Source organism: Biomphalaria glabrata, chromosome 6 (genome assembly GCF_947242115.1).
Source record: "Biomphalaria glabrata chromosome 6, xgBioGlab47.1, whole genome shotgun sequence".
Classification (NCBI taxonomy): Eukaryota; Metazoa; Mollusca; class Gastropoda; family Planorbidae; genus Biomphalaria; species Biomphalaria glabrata.
In genome coordinates, this window is record NC_074716.1 from 19,566,524 (window position 1) to 19,580,751 (window position 14,228).

Consider the following 14,228-nt stretch of genomic DNA (forward strand, 5'->3'; position numbering starts at 1 on the left):
GGCTTAGTAAATGCCCCAGCCACTTTTAACAGGATGATGGCAAAGATACTGGGTCACAGAAGAGACACTATTTGCTATTTGGATGATATCTGCATCTTTAGTGAGGATTGGAACGAACACTTACAGAGTCTAAGAGAGGTATTTACTATTATCAAGGGAAACAATCTGACATTGAAACCAACAAAAATAAAAATTGGACTTAGTGAAATTCCTTTTTTGGGATACAAGATAAAAAATGAATCAATTACACCACTGGAAGAAACAGTTGCAAAAATAATGGATATTAGTGTACCAAAAACAAAAAAAAACAAATTAGAAGCCTTTTAGGTCTATGCAATTTTTATAGAAAATTTGTTCCAAAATTTGCAGAAATGATTGAACCTCTTACAAATCTTACCAAGAAAGGGAAATCTAACATTATAGTTTGGTCTGAACAATGTCAAAGATCGCTAGACAAAATTAAGAGGGTGTTTTCTGAAAACCCAATATTAAAATTGCCCGATAGTACTAGAGAATTTATTTTGGCAACGGATGCTTCATCCATAGCTATAGGGGGCTGTTTGATGCAAGAGTATAGTGGAATTGCACACCCTGTTTTTTATGTAAGCAGGAAACTAACCCTTGCAGAGTTAAACTATGCAACTATTGAAAAAGAGGGGCTGGCAATTGTGTGGTGCATAACAAAGCTAAGTTTTTATCTGATGGGGGCTAAATTCCAATTATGGACTGATCATGCTCCGTTGGCATTTATTAATTTAAATAAATGTGGTAATAATAGAATTGCTAGGTGGGCATTACAACTGATGGACTATAAATTTGAGATTAAGACAATACCAGGGAAAGAAAATGTTGTGGCAGATACATTATCACGATGTACTTAGGTTGGTGAGATTGTGTAGGGTATATAATGATTACTTACATGCTGTTAAGAATTAATCTATTTTATTGTTTACAATTGTAAATTCTGGCACGGAGTGTAGTAGATATTCCACAGAGGATTGTCCAATTGGGAGTATACACAACAATGATTAGTGAACAGATATAGATTTAAATTGAATTATAGGCGGGGAGTGGTATTAACGAAATCTGCATGATTACATAGAGATCTACATAGATATATATATGTGTCAATTGTTCATAATAACAATTAGTATTGTGATTGTTACTGTCACAATGGGTGAATATAAATGTTATATGTTAAATCTAATGTTAGAATTGTATTGGTATTAATATGTCATTGTGTATGATTTTGTTTTGTAGTACATTATGGTTCTCTATGTTACAGAGAATTTAAAGTAGTTTTAACTTGGAATAGGCTGATAAGATATGTGACAATTTATATTTTGGACGTTCGATGTACATCGAACTTGTTAAACAGGGGGGGGTGTTACGTGCGCATGTTAATGTAAATGTGAAATGGTGCGAATGCGTGTTGAACGGAGAGGAGAAAAGAAAATGGAGAAAATAGAAACGAAATAGTGTTCTAGTGTTCATGAGAATTAAAATGAGTTCTAAGCGATGACGTTGTTGTTTTAATGTTAATGTACTGTTTAAAGAGTCTCATTCTAGAAAGGAACGTAACATGTACCCTCCAGTGACTCTTGTTCTATGATCTTGTCGATTGTCCGTTGAAAACAGGCTACCCCGTTAGTTACTCCAAAGGGTATCCTACAGAATTGGTATAATTTCCCTTCAGCTTCAAAGGCAGTATAAGGGCGATCAGTCTTCCTTAGAGAGATCTGGTGGTATGCGTTGCGAAGATCAAGGGTGCTAAATATTTCATATTTACCTATTTGAGCGACCATATCATCGATGCGAGGTAAGGGATAAGCATCCCGAAGTGTGAACCGATTAACAGATTGGCTGTAGTCCACTACCATTCTTCGTTTGTGTCGTTCGTTAATTGTTATTAAGACTTGCGCCCGCCATGGAGATGACGAGGGCTCAATGAAGCCATCTTTCAAGAGTCTCTCAACTTCTGAATTGATTAATAGAGTGTCGTTTGAAGAATATCGTCTGGATTTTGTGGCGATAGGTCGACATTCTTTAAGCATATTTTGGAAAAGAGGAGCGGTTTCGACATTAGCAGCTTTCATTCCATTTAACACCATTGTTGGTTTAGGCCCCTGAAAAGTGATCTGTACACTCTCATGTTGTTCAAGGAAGTCATGGCCTAAAATAACATCCTCACAGAGGTTGTCAAGTATGTGTAGCTTTATAAGTGGAGCCTTTACTCTTAATGTCAGCATTAACATGGCCTCGAGTATAACCAGTTTGGTTCGTGTTGGCCATAGATATATGTTTTGATGAGTAAAAGTTTTGAATCTATACTTTTTGACAGCCGATATAGAAATGTAACTGTCCGAACTACCTGTATCGATGAGGGCATCAAGGGTAATGTTGTTAACTTGTATTTTAATTACAGCACGAGATAGAGAAAACGAAGAGGCGGCTGTTATTGTATACGCCGCTGAATCAGAGTTATGTCTGTAAACTGTAGAAAGTTTTGATTTGCATACCTTTTTGTAGTGTCCCTTTTTACCGCATTTATTGCAGGTTGCATCTTTAGCGGGACATTAGCTACGAGAGTGGATAGCACCTCCACAAAAGTAGCACTTGTCTTGAGCTGCAGCTATGGTAACGGGTGTCGAATCAATCGTGTCCTCTACAGCAGAGCAAAGCGGCAATTCCGACGTAGTGGATTGTTGTGCTTGTGGTGTTTGAAAAGTAGTGGCTTGTTGCGAGTTATATGTCACAGAATGTTTCTGTGCCATCTCAAGAGATCTAGCTACCTCCAGTGACTTTGCGAGGTCCAGAGATGAGTACTCTAAAAGTCTCTGCCTAATCTCTGGTGATGACATGCCACTAACGAATGCGTCTCTGATGGCCTCGTTCTGGTTTTCGAGGGCAGAGACGGCTCTGAAATGGCAGTCTTTAGCTAGCAATCTCAATCTTTGAATATATCTGACAACACTCTGTCCTGTTTCCTGTTTACAGTTGGATAGGAGATAGCGAGCATAAACCTCATTGGTTTGTTTGACATAGAGTCCGTTTAGTGTGTTTACAGCAGATTCAAAGTCAGTACATTCAGATATCAATTCGTACACAGCATGTGAGATAAAGTTACATAGTAGATCGAACTTCTCACCTTCTGGCACAGCTAGTTTTAATGCGAATTTTTCAAATGTGTGAAGCCAGTGCTTCCAGATCCTTTGAGAGTCCGGATCATTAGGATCCACCACCAATCTTTCAGGTCTTAGAAAACGATCCATACTTAAGGTTAGAAGCACAATTAATCCACAAGATTCCTGTTCAATAAAATTGTAGTGACCTAATAAAACACTACAGGAAGACATGTCTTGAAGCTAGGCTTTATTGAACAAGAATGACAAAACAGTTCACAATAACACAGTACACACACACACACACAAGCTGACCTGGACACCATGACATTTTGACACACTAGAACAGATCAGTTCACAACACACAACAGGAAACATAAATACACAACAGTATCACTATTCAGATGATTCATACAAAGATACTGCAGTCGAAGAAGTGAAAATGTCTCTTGGTGAGAGAAGTAGTGCTGAAGAGACTCCAGGGGTATACCATTTACCACAGTCAGAGAAAACATCTGAAGTAAGTGATGATGAGGCAAGTGATGGTCTTCCAAACCTGGCCGCTCTTAATTCTGTGAGATAGATCCAGCAATTGTCACCATTTTTTGGAACTGTACATGAATTGTTCAACTATTTCCGCAAAACCGAAAAAAGCTGGAGCCGGGAGTTTAACAAAGGAGAGTAATACAAGGTGATCTGCAAGAGAAGAAGCTACGGTCGGCAAAATCATATCCAAGCTGTTGGAGAAACATTCTGAATCAACAACTGAACGAAGGGGTACTAGAAGAAATGCACAAAATCTTCTTCATGCAGTGGAAAAGTATGAACTTTTTGCTTATCTGGAAATCTGGTCAAATCTCCTAGCTGCGCCAAATCAATATAGTTTATTAGAAGAAACTACTAAAGTCTGGACTGCAAATACGGGAATCTGCTGAAGAAATTAAGACCCTTTCAACAAAAGTAATGTCACTTCCTAGATTCAGCAATCCAAACGTGCATTTCGGGGGGGTGGGGTTGATCCCCGAAATCCCCCCCCCGGACTACGCCCATGCATACAGGATAGGTTGATTAGGTTTTCGTTAAACCATAGATGCATTTGGTTAAACTCAAGCTACGGGAGCGGAGAACCATCATAATCATGAACACAAGTCCACGGATACCATGGTACGCTACTAAATAAGTGGTAGCCCATGATCGGACAGAATGTTGAGTGTTGGTACGATTCTCGCAGATAGCAAAAAGGGCCCAAGCGGTTGTAGAATCTGAAAAGAGGAAGAAATCTCCTTATTTAATAGTCAAAAGCCAGGACTACTTCGATGCACGAACTGTGACTGATGCTACCAAAACAAAAGTGCATGTAAAATAGATGGATATTGCTTGGTAGAAATACCCTGAATCTGGGTCTTGTTATACAACTTCACTGCAAGCACTGACATACATAATTTATGATGAGTATTGTAGTCAAAAGTTCAAGGGTCATTAGGTCGCCGAAATAATGTAGTGAATAAATGTTTACAGTTTTACACTGATGATGATCTACTCCTGTGTTACAGTAGACGTAGTGTATATTGATAGACTTGTTACTAGATTCTAGATCTTTAATAGATCTACATCTATCCAATTAGATCTTTTTTTTTAAATATATGAATTCATCGTTCAGAACAAAGTCAAGACATGGTTATTCGGTTAAATTTTCTCCATATATGCACAATCGTTTGGCGTGTGTCTCTTCCCAGTATTATGGAATAGCAGGTGAACTGAAACGGGAACGTAAAATCTAGACGTATTAATTATTATTAAGTATAGTAGTAACTAGTATTGGATCTAGTTACAATATGATCATACCCAGTATCTGATCTATCGTATATTACTTATTACTTAAGTTATAATATTATAAAATAAGTATTCTATCATTTAGATACTTATAATCATCTTCTTTTTTCATTTTTGAAGTAACGTAAAACGTCTGTTTTTTATAATAATTAAGAGATCTATCTATGACTAGATCTATTTTTTAATATTATTTATATTTATTAGTATTTACTAGCATAAAAAATCTACTTCTCTAGCATAATATGATAATTACTTTATAGGTTTGAAAATTCCAAAATCAAGATGACACAATAGATGTCCCAAAAACAGCTAGATGTAAACCAATTCCTTTGCCTTTAAGATTTAAACATGAACCTAGATCTATATCTCTATTAAAATTTTCACTTTTCTGTCCTGCCAAAAAAACTGAACTGAAAAGGTTGGCCAATTTTTTAAATTTAAAGTCTTTATAGTTTTTAAAACTTCCACACACATACTTTTGACCTGTAAATTTTAGTAGCCTATATTCATGATAGGTACCTTTGTGCTTATATAAATTAATATAAGCAGAGAGAAAAAGAGATAGATATATATACTGAGTACACTGTGGCTGTTAATGTTATATAAATTAAGTAATCTAGATCCAGTAATAGACATAATCATTTATAACATAAATATTTTTGAATCTAATTATTGTTAATTTAATAGTCATATATAATTATAGCACATTTAACAGCATTAGTCTAATTATTTATAACATAAATATTTTTTAATCTAATTATTGTTAATTTAATAGTCGTATATAATTATAGCACATTTAACAGCATTATTTACAAAATTATGTTAATTTTTAGATTATATTATAGTATCTTTACAAACCATCCAGTAATTATCTTAATTTAATTTGCAATATTTTCTCAGGATGTGGTACATTATATGTGTTAGATAATCAGCCTAACCAGATAGCTCTAACACAAATCTACGAATGGAATAATGGCTTGTTTGATGTTGCATGGGCTGAGAACAATGAAAATATTTTAGTAACTGCAGCAGGGGATGGCTCATTACAGGTCTGGGATGTTACACAGCAACAGGTATAGTGCATACAATTAAATAATATTTTAAACTTAAAATAACAGATGCTAAAAAAAAAAGGAGTCACTTGAAATTGCAAATTGTAAAAATTTTTTTTTGAAAATATCTCTACTTTGATCGCACCTTGTATAATAGGCTATATTTGCAGAGGAAGACCTATAATAGACAAGTACATGGTTTTATAAAATGTATCTAAAAGCTTCCAGAATAATTTAACCAAAATAACTGCAATGTCACACATTAATCGCCCCCAGCTCACAATAATTTCATCTGCTTTTTAAAATATTTTTTCAAGCTTACATTTGGCTAACATTTCTTTTTCTGAACAATTGTTTTTTATTTATCATTTACTCATGTTATCCATATTATTTGTGTTCACAGGGGTTACTTAAAATATTTAAAGAGCATGAAAAGGAGGTAAGAGAAATTATAATTAACAATTATAAATATATATATATATATATATATATATATATATATATATATATTCATAATTTTTTACAAAGGTTAATATCAACTCACTCTGTTTATCTGTGTGTCTGTGTGGTAAAACGTTTTGTACACATTATTTCTCCCATACATAATCTCGGATCAAGCTGAAATTTCACACAATTATGTCTTTTTAGTTAATTAACTATTGATATTTAATTATTTTGTTTGGTATCTCAAACAAGGGAAAGAAATTATATTTCAATGAAGTGGTGGTATAAGCTGAATTAGTCCCCTTTATATGTCATCGTCTGAGGCTTAGTGAACACAAACATGAAATAGAAACAATAGAAAACTATACAATCTTGCATGTTCATATGCTCTTCGCTAGCAGAGTGGTTACCGTGTTGGCTTGAGAAGCCTGAGAAGGCTTTAGACCACGAGTTTGAATTTAGGTCGTTCACTTTTTTTATAAATACATTTAAAAAACAATCACCCCATTCTTTCTCCCCCACCCCTATCCAACTGATCCAGACAAATATCGTATTGAGAAAGCTAAAAGCAAGAAATAGCTCTTAACAAAAACAATTGGTAAAAATATTTCTAATTGCCCAGATTTATTATTATGTTAGTCTAGATCTATTACAAATTTAATTACTGAACTGATCCAAACTAATTGATACACTTAATATAATATAGTATATAGTATTATTATATATTTTTTTTTTTTTTTGTATTTTGCTTGTTTAACAGGTGAATTCTGTTGACTGGAGCCAAACAAGAAATGAACAACTAATTCTTACTGGATCTTGGGACACATTTGTTAAATTAGTAAATTAGTTTTTATAAAGCTTTATTTTTTTATTAAGAGACAAAAAATATTGAACATTATTTTATGAACTAAAACATTTTCTTTAGAAAATGAAGATTATTACATATCCCAGCCCATACATGATGTCAGAGGACATGGAATAGTGGAGGGCGGGTCTAAATAAGACTTTTGTGGGGTCAGTTTAGAGCATATTCTAATGTTAAGTAGGGATGGACTGTTTAAATAATATCTTTAGTGCTGCAAATGTAAGGGTTCATGAAATAGTTACCATACATTTCTATTCATGATTTCTTTCTGATAATCTTGGATGTTATTTGGTTATAGCTTTCATGATAGTGTCTAATATTTTCTAATAAAAAGTACTTTCTAGTAAATAGTCAGAAGATCTTTGATAGAGCTCTTTTACAACCTATCAAAAAAGTAATTTAAGATAATGCCCCAAAAAATATGTTTTCTTGGACATTGTTTTTTTTTTAACTCTACTGTATCAACTGTATATACCATTATGTCTTCAGCCTCTAAACATATATGTAAGTATTTATTCAAGGATTCAGAATTGAAAAGCATAAAGCATTTCAAAATTATATTTGTTAGACTTACAGGTTTTGCAATATTGATTTAAATTATCTTAAGCATTACCGGTACTTTGTATATTATAGCTTGTTTTATTTTATATTTTTAGTGGCAACTAACTAATTTATTTGAAACTTTTTCATTAACTTTTACCTTAAGATTGTCTATAGATATTTAAACTTTTTACAGTATCAAAAGTAATGCAAATGTCATATGTTTTATCTTTTAACCAGTGGGACATTACTCAAGACAAATCATTAGCTACATTTGGTGGTCATAGTTCAATTGTATATAATGTTTCCTGGTCACCACATGTACCTGGTTGCTTTGCCTCTTGTTCTGGTAAGTACAATGAAGAATGTATATTGCTAGTTTATAAACCTTTTTACTTTCTCAGCTACTATCATCCATCCTTCCCAGTGGTGCTACAGCCCATGGAGGGCCCTGGCCTGCTTTAGCACATCTATGAATAAGAACTGAAGTGTAAGTGGTCTCCATTAGATCTGCCTGTAAAATGTATATTGTTTATCCTTGTAAACAACTTGCAGATCATTCAACAAAAGTCTAAAATAACACCAGTTCCTTCCCCCATCTCCCATTCCTTATACCTTTCCATATTCATTCACATTAAATGGGAAGTTGAGTTTGGAGGGAGACAATTTAAACTAAAACCACTTCACTTGGTCTACAGATTTTTTTTTCATTGAATAACTTTGTACATTTAACAACATAACTTTACACAATTTTTTTTTTTTTTTTTCAAAAATTTAGTCCCTTAAATTTGTTTACATTAAGACATTTTTCTGTAGTACTGAATGGACCAGATCCTATAACTACAAATAAAAAAGATGTGAGTGTTTTTTATTACAAATTTTTAACAGCAAAAAAAAAATAAAATAATTGTTGGTTTAATGCACAAATTGGAAGACAAATACTTTTATGGGTAACAAAGATTATTATTATTATTAAAATAACTTTTATGAATTATTTTAAAAAATATTTAATAAATATTATTTGTATAAGATTAAAAACATTTTTGAAATCTATCTAAATGCATGATATATTTAATACTATATTGAATTGTTTAACTTATTATTAGTGTTATTGAAACTAATATGCTACCTGTACATCATTCTTAACATTTTTTAATCCATTCATTGTAGGTATACCTATTTTTTAATCCATTCATTGTAGGTCTATCTATTTTTTAATCCATTCATTGTAGGCCTACCTATTTTTTAATCCATTCATTGTAGGCCTACCTATTTTTTAATCCATTCATTGTAGGCCTACCTATTTAAAAAAAATAACATTAAGTTAGGCCTATATGTCATCATATTAAAATGTATTCGTCTTTAATAGGTGATCATACTCTTCGTGTATGGGACTGTAAAAATCCTCGAAGCTGTGCAATTATAATACCTGCCCATGATGAAGAAGTTTTAGCAAGTGACTGGTGTAAATATAATGAGGTAAGTGTGAAATTTACAACTATATAAATTTTATAACCACAGTTTGCTTTCTATTCTGAAGATCTGTTTTCATTGATGTAACGGACCGAAATGGTTAAGTCCTTTAATTAAGTGAGCTAATTAACTTAATAAATGCTTTTGTTAATGCTATATTCTTTCTTTCTTTTTTTTTTTTAAGTGAACATATTAGTTGTCTTACAACATATGCCACTTCATTATAATCAAAATTATTGAAACTTACCTAAATCAAAGTTTTACTTTATTCATTTCAATTCATTATTTAGATAAGAACATTTTATTGGTCCAAACAGATTGAAATTCTGTTTGACCTACGAGTTGTCAACCTGTAATTGTATTCCTCCTTTATTCTGGTTGAATAAAAAGGTAAATTCCATATCAGTTATGTCTGTTTCTTGATGGTTGTTCCTATTTATTCTGGTTGAAAAAAATTATGATAAATTTGATATCAGTTATGTCTGTTTCATGGTGGTTCAAATAAAACACAGAAGTAGAAAATTTTCTGTCCACTTCATTTTTCATACACCCTTAACCAGCTAGCTGTCACCTGCAACATTTATCAATCTTTAAACACGCTGCCATCACTTGATGTCTAGCATCACTTTGTGTGTGTGTGTAGCATAGGATAAGTTAATTATGTAAAGGCTCTAGTGACATTGTCTGGGTGGTTGGGCCTAGTGAAGGGACAAAGACTGGCCAACTGACCCCTCATTTATCCCTTCTCTCTCTATCTCAGTCATGCACACAGCAGACCATATGCATTTTGTTGTAATAAATATCACTTGCTATGTTGCTACTTTCTAAAGTGTTTTAAGCAGAATGTTTAGGGTTAGGGTTGATTTCAAATAATTTGAAGAGTAAATATAAATCACTTTAATTTATAAGTTTGGAGTTTTTTTCATTTTTTTAAATGGAAAGTTTGTTATTAACTATTTCCAGTCCTAAAGATAGGCCAAACCTCATTGTTTAGTTATGTCTATGCAAAATAAATCATTGGGTAGGAAGTTTGGTTAACCATCATTTGAAGTTGAATTTTTTCTTTTCTTTTTTTATTCAGTGCAGTTATTTCATATGAAAGCAAAAAGTTTCATGCACAAATTATTGAAAAGATAGTTTAGTAAGAACAGTTTCAAATAAATTGAGAATTCTTAATTTCTTAACTTTAACCTCAGTAAATTTAGTTTATTGCAAGTCAAAAAAAACCTCTGTGTGTGAACAAAAAAGTTACATTTTTCATTTCAGTACACTTTATTTTCCGGTAGCGTTGATGGAAGTATCAAAGGCTGGGACATAAGAAATCCTATGATTCCTATTAGTTACTTACAAGGGCATAAATACTCAGTAAGAAGAATAAGGGTTAGTATTGATGAATTTCATTTACCTTTAGTATACAACATTATGCTTGTTCAAACTCACGCAGCCATTCTATGTGCAATGCAATAGCCGTAAAGTTTTGAAGAATAGATTTGATAATGAACATGGATGTGTAGAATGAAAATACTATGAAGCCAATGTTCAACTGAGATGCATATGTGCAGGAAACACCAAAAAATTGACACCACAAATATTACATGATTAAAGAGAGATTGAAATACCTGTATATAATTATTAAATCAACAAGCTGTGCACATTGGGGCATCAAATAATCAGCATGAAGCCCCATCATGCCTTCATACTGACCACAACTCTAATCCAACCCAACAATAGCACATCATATATATAAACCTGAGCTACAGTCATAACAGTATACTTCATCATTATGGTACCTCATAATGGCAGCTTAGGGATCAACAATGCCTGACAATTCTATACTAGACACAACAAACTATAACACAGTAAAATACAAATGTCCATGAATGATAGTAATTTAATTGAAAACATTACGTTTTTCCCAGATGCACCAATACCACTTATTTTAAATGCACATGGGCAATAAAAATTGAATCTTGAATCGACTGGCAGATCCAGTTAGGTGGGGAGGGGGCGATGGCACCAATCTCGCCCTGCCCCCCCCCCCCCCCCCCCCAAATAAACTTTCGAGTAATTGTGGTATCTTGACCGATTCAGTGAGGTGGGGGGGTAACATTAACATTATTAAATATAAAATGAAAGAGGGTTGATCCAGGTGGGAGGGATGATACATGCAATCGCCCTCCACCCATCAGACAAACCAATACTTTTTCTTATGTATTTTAGTTAAGAAATTACAACATTTTTTAAAAATCTGTCACTAATATAACTTATATATACCGTATGCTATAAATTAAATTCTTATAATGGGTCACCTCACCCCATATTCTTTAATGCTAAAGCAAACAGCAAAAATTATAAAAAAGGAGCAAGGACTCTTAGTCGATTAATCGTTTTCACTCTACTGCCCCCTTCCTTATTCAGACGAAAACATGACGTTTTAAAACAGAATAGTCAAATATGGCAACAGAGTTTATGTAATTGCACATGAATTTATCATAATTATTTTAAGAAAGACTTTGTTTTGGAAAATGTATAATTCATAAGAAATTTTTCAGTAAAATTGTAATAGTTGAGATGATTTCTGAACCCAAATATTTTTTCAGTTGCCTTTTTTCCAACCTTAACTCAATGTAATATTTTTCTATTGTATAAATAAATTTGGGACAATAACTCACAATCTATTCTTGAATCCTAAAAATTTTAAAATAGAATCTAATTAATCCACTTAATTTCTCCTCCATCTTCTGAAATTTGTTTGTTTAGAGCCTTGAATTATAGTTCTGTAGCAAAACGAAGTTAGAAACAAGCCTATTGTACAAAATGTATTTGTGCCTTGATTGTCAGTCACACTTCAGGATCGACCTGTGCCCACAAGTTACTTTGTTTTACCAAATTTGATCTACCTTTTTAAATAGGATGAATAATGATCTGTAGATGTCGGGAGAATGCTTTTCTGCAGTGAAGAATGCAAGAAAACGCTTGGCGTCCACCCCAAACCCCACCGGGGAGTACAAACACCCCCTAGCTGTCAAGTGCTTGAATCTGCTTCTTTGTGTTAGAAATGATTTTTTTTGTTCGCTTTTGTATAATTGGAAGCCACACCCATTTGAGTGACTGGTCACTGTGTGACAATGGCCTTCAATTACTTCAATTTGAACATACTGCATTTAACTTTACAAATTGATACAGTGATCAATTTTTTAATTCAACATATCAAAGAGAGGTGTCTGATGTGAGATTTGTGTCAAATTGTCTTAGTTATAACTAGCTAAACTCATCTCTCAACAGGCTTCACCTTTCAATGGTGCTATATTGGCTTCAGCTTCTTATGATTTCACTGTCAAGTAAGTTACTATTCTTTATTGACATTTTGTAGCACTGTTTAATTAGTTACACAGTAAATGTAGATTAGATTATACTTCTATGCCTAAAAATCAATTTTTGATAAGCCATTGATTGTATCTCTTATACCCGGTATCTATGTTTTAGGTTATGGAACATACAGAAACAAATTTGTCTACAAACAGTCGAAAACCACTCTGAGTTTGTTTATGGCTTAGATTTCAACCTTCACATACCTGGCCAGGTTAGTTAAAATCACTCATTTCTCTATGCTTTATCTTCATTCAGTGCTCCTAATGGATCTTTGGTTGTCTATAGGTATAATGTTCAATTATTAAGCCTCAATACAGAGTAGGTAATCACCCCTGTTTATTAACTATTCATAGTTACAGCAGAATCTATCATCTATTATAAAACACACTTTTTTTTTTATTTCAACAGATGGCTGACTGCAGTTGGGATGAACTTGTCCACATCTATCACACAGAACCAGTTTTTTAACTATAAATACAGTATGGTAGCAGAAATTTTATAATAAACTCTAATGACCAAGAAATGCTTTTTTTTTGGGAAATATAAAATCAGTTTTTAAAGCTTATTTATTTTTCAACATTGTTTTTGTATGCAAAGTTAGTGTTAAGCTAGGAGACTCTTATTTTTATACTTAGTTTGAATTCGTGCATACATGGCTATGTCTGAGTTGAGGTACTTGATAATTATTTATAGACATGTCCGAGTTGGATGCTACAAAATGTGTAGGTTACACATGGGCATGCTTGGCCTCTAGAACTATCCATCCAAAAATTTCTTTGACATACCAGTACAACTCACTTGGTAGTGGAAAAACTTATATTCTTGATTATAGTTAGCTTTTCTTTTACTCTAAATCAGGGGTGGGCAACATTTTTGTATCGAGGGCCGCATTAAAAAAGGTTTGGGAATGGAGGGCCGCATATATATATATATATATATATATCTTAGAAAGATAAGCTTGCTGTGTAGAATGTCTTTTAATTCATATATACACTGTATTACGATTTTTTAAAAATTGCTGTTGTCTTTTTATATCACAATATCCCCACAAATATACAGTTGTACTTAATGTGCAATATTTTACTTCTTACACTCGTGCATAATGTTCCAGAACTGTGAAACTATCTTACTAGCTGTTACCCCTGTGTGTGACTGCTGTCAAATTACAGTCAGTCAACATTAACCAGTGATTAGGCCCTATACTTGTTTAGTTTGCCCCAAAAAATACTTGCTCACTGAATGAGACAATATATGTTCTGGGAGTTAAATGTCGGGACGAGCGAAGCCTGCCCTTGTGGAGCATCACCAGAGAATGCCATGTCCCTTCAATGGTGCATAATAAATCAAGGGACCTGAACAAGACTCTCCAAAGACTATTCGGAGAACTGCCTGATCTGGAAGCCACTCTAACCACTACGCGGTTCATCTCAGATTGATTTATTGATTGTTTGATTTGAGGCACATCGGCACAATTTAGGCCATGTCGTGCCTGCAGTCCCTTAAGGACTACTCTCTCTCTAAACAACA

The 14,228-nt window shown here is 33.3% G+C and overlaps 2 protein-coding genes across 3 annotated transcripts; one reads left to right on the forward strand and one right to left on the reverse strand.

Moving 5' to 3' along the window:
- Positions 1-2,576: 2,576 nt before the first annotated feature.
- On the reverse strand, positions 2,577-3,272 carry LOC129926706 (uncharacterized). The gene has a single exon (XM_056032311.1). It carries the CDS (start codon positions 3,270-3,272, stop codon positions 2,577-2,579), a length of 696 nt encoding a protein of 231 aa, XP_055888286.1.
- A 1,314-nt stretch (positions 3,273-4,586) lies between these two features.
- LOC106066661 (peroxisomal targeting signal 2 receptor-like) lies at positions 4,587-13,266 on the forward strand. 2 transcript variants are annotated; one of them, XM_013225729.2, is made up of 10 exons: positions 4,587-4,874; positions 5,856-6,028; positions 6,411-6,446; positions 7,212-7,289; positions 8,097-8,205; positions 9,226-9,335; positions 10,596-10,709; positions 12,615-12,670; positions 12,816-12,912; positions 13,110-13,266. In XM_013225729.2, exons 1-10 carry the CDS (start codon positions 4,766-4,768, stop codon positions 13,167-13,169), a joined length of 942 nt encoding a protein of 313 aa, XP_013081183.2. In that variant the 5' UTR covers positions 4,587-4,765; the 3' UTR covers positions 13,170-13,266. The 2 variants fall into 2 exon arrangements, with proteins under 2 accessions (XP_013081183.2, XP_013081184.2); XM_013225730.2 differs by lacking the exon at positions 10,596-10,709.
- Positions 13,267-14,228: the final 962 nt, after the last annotated feature.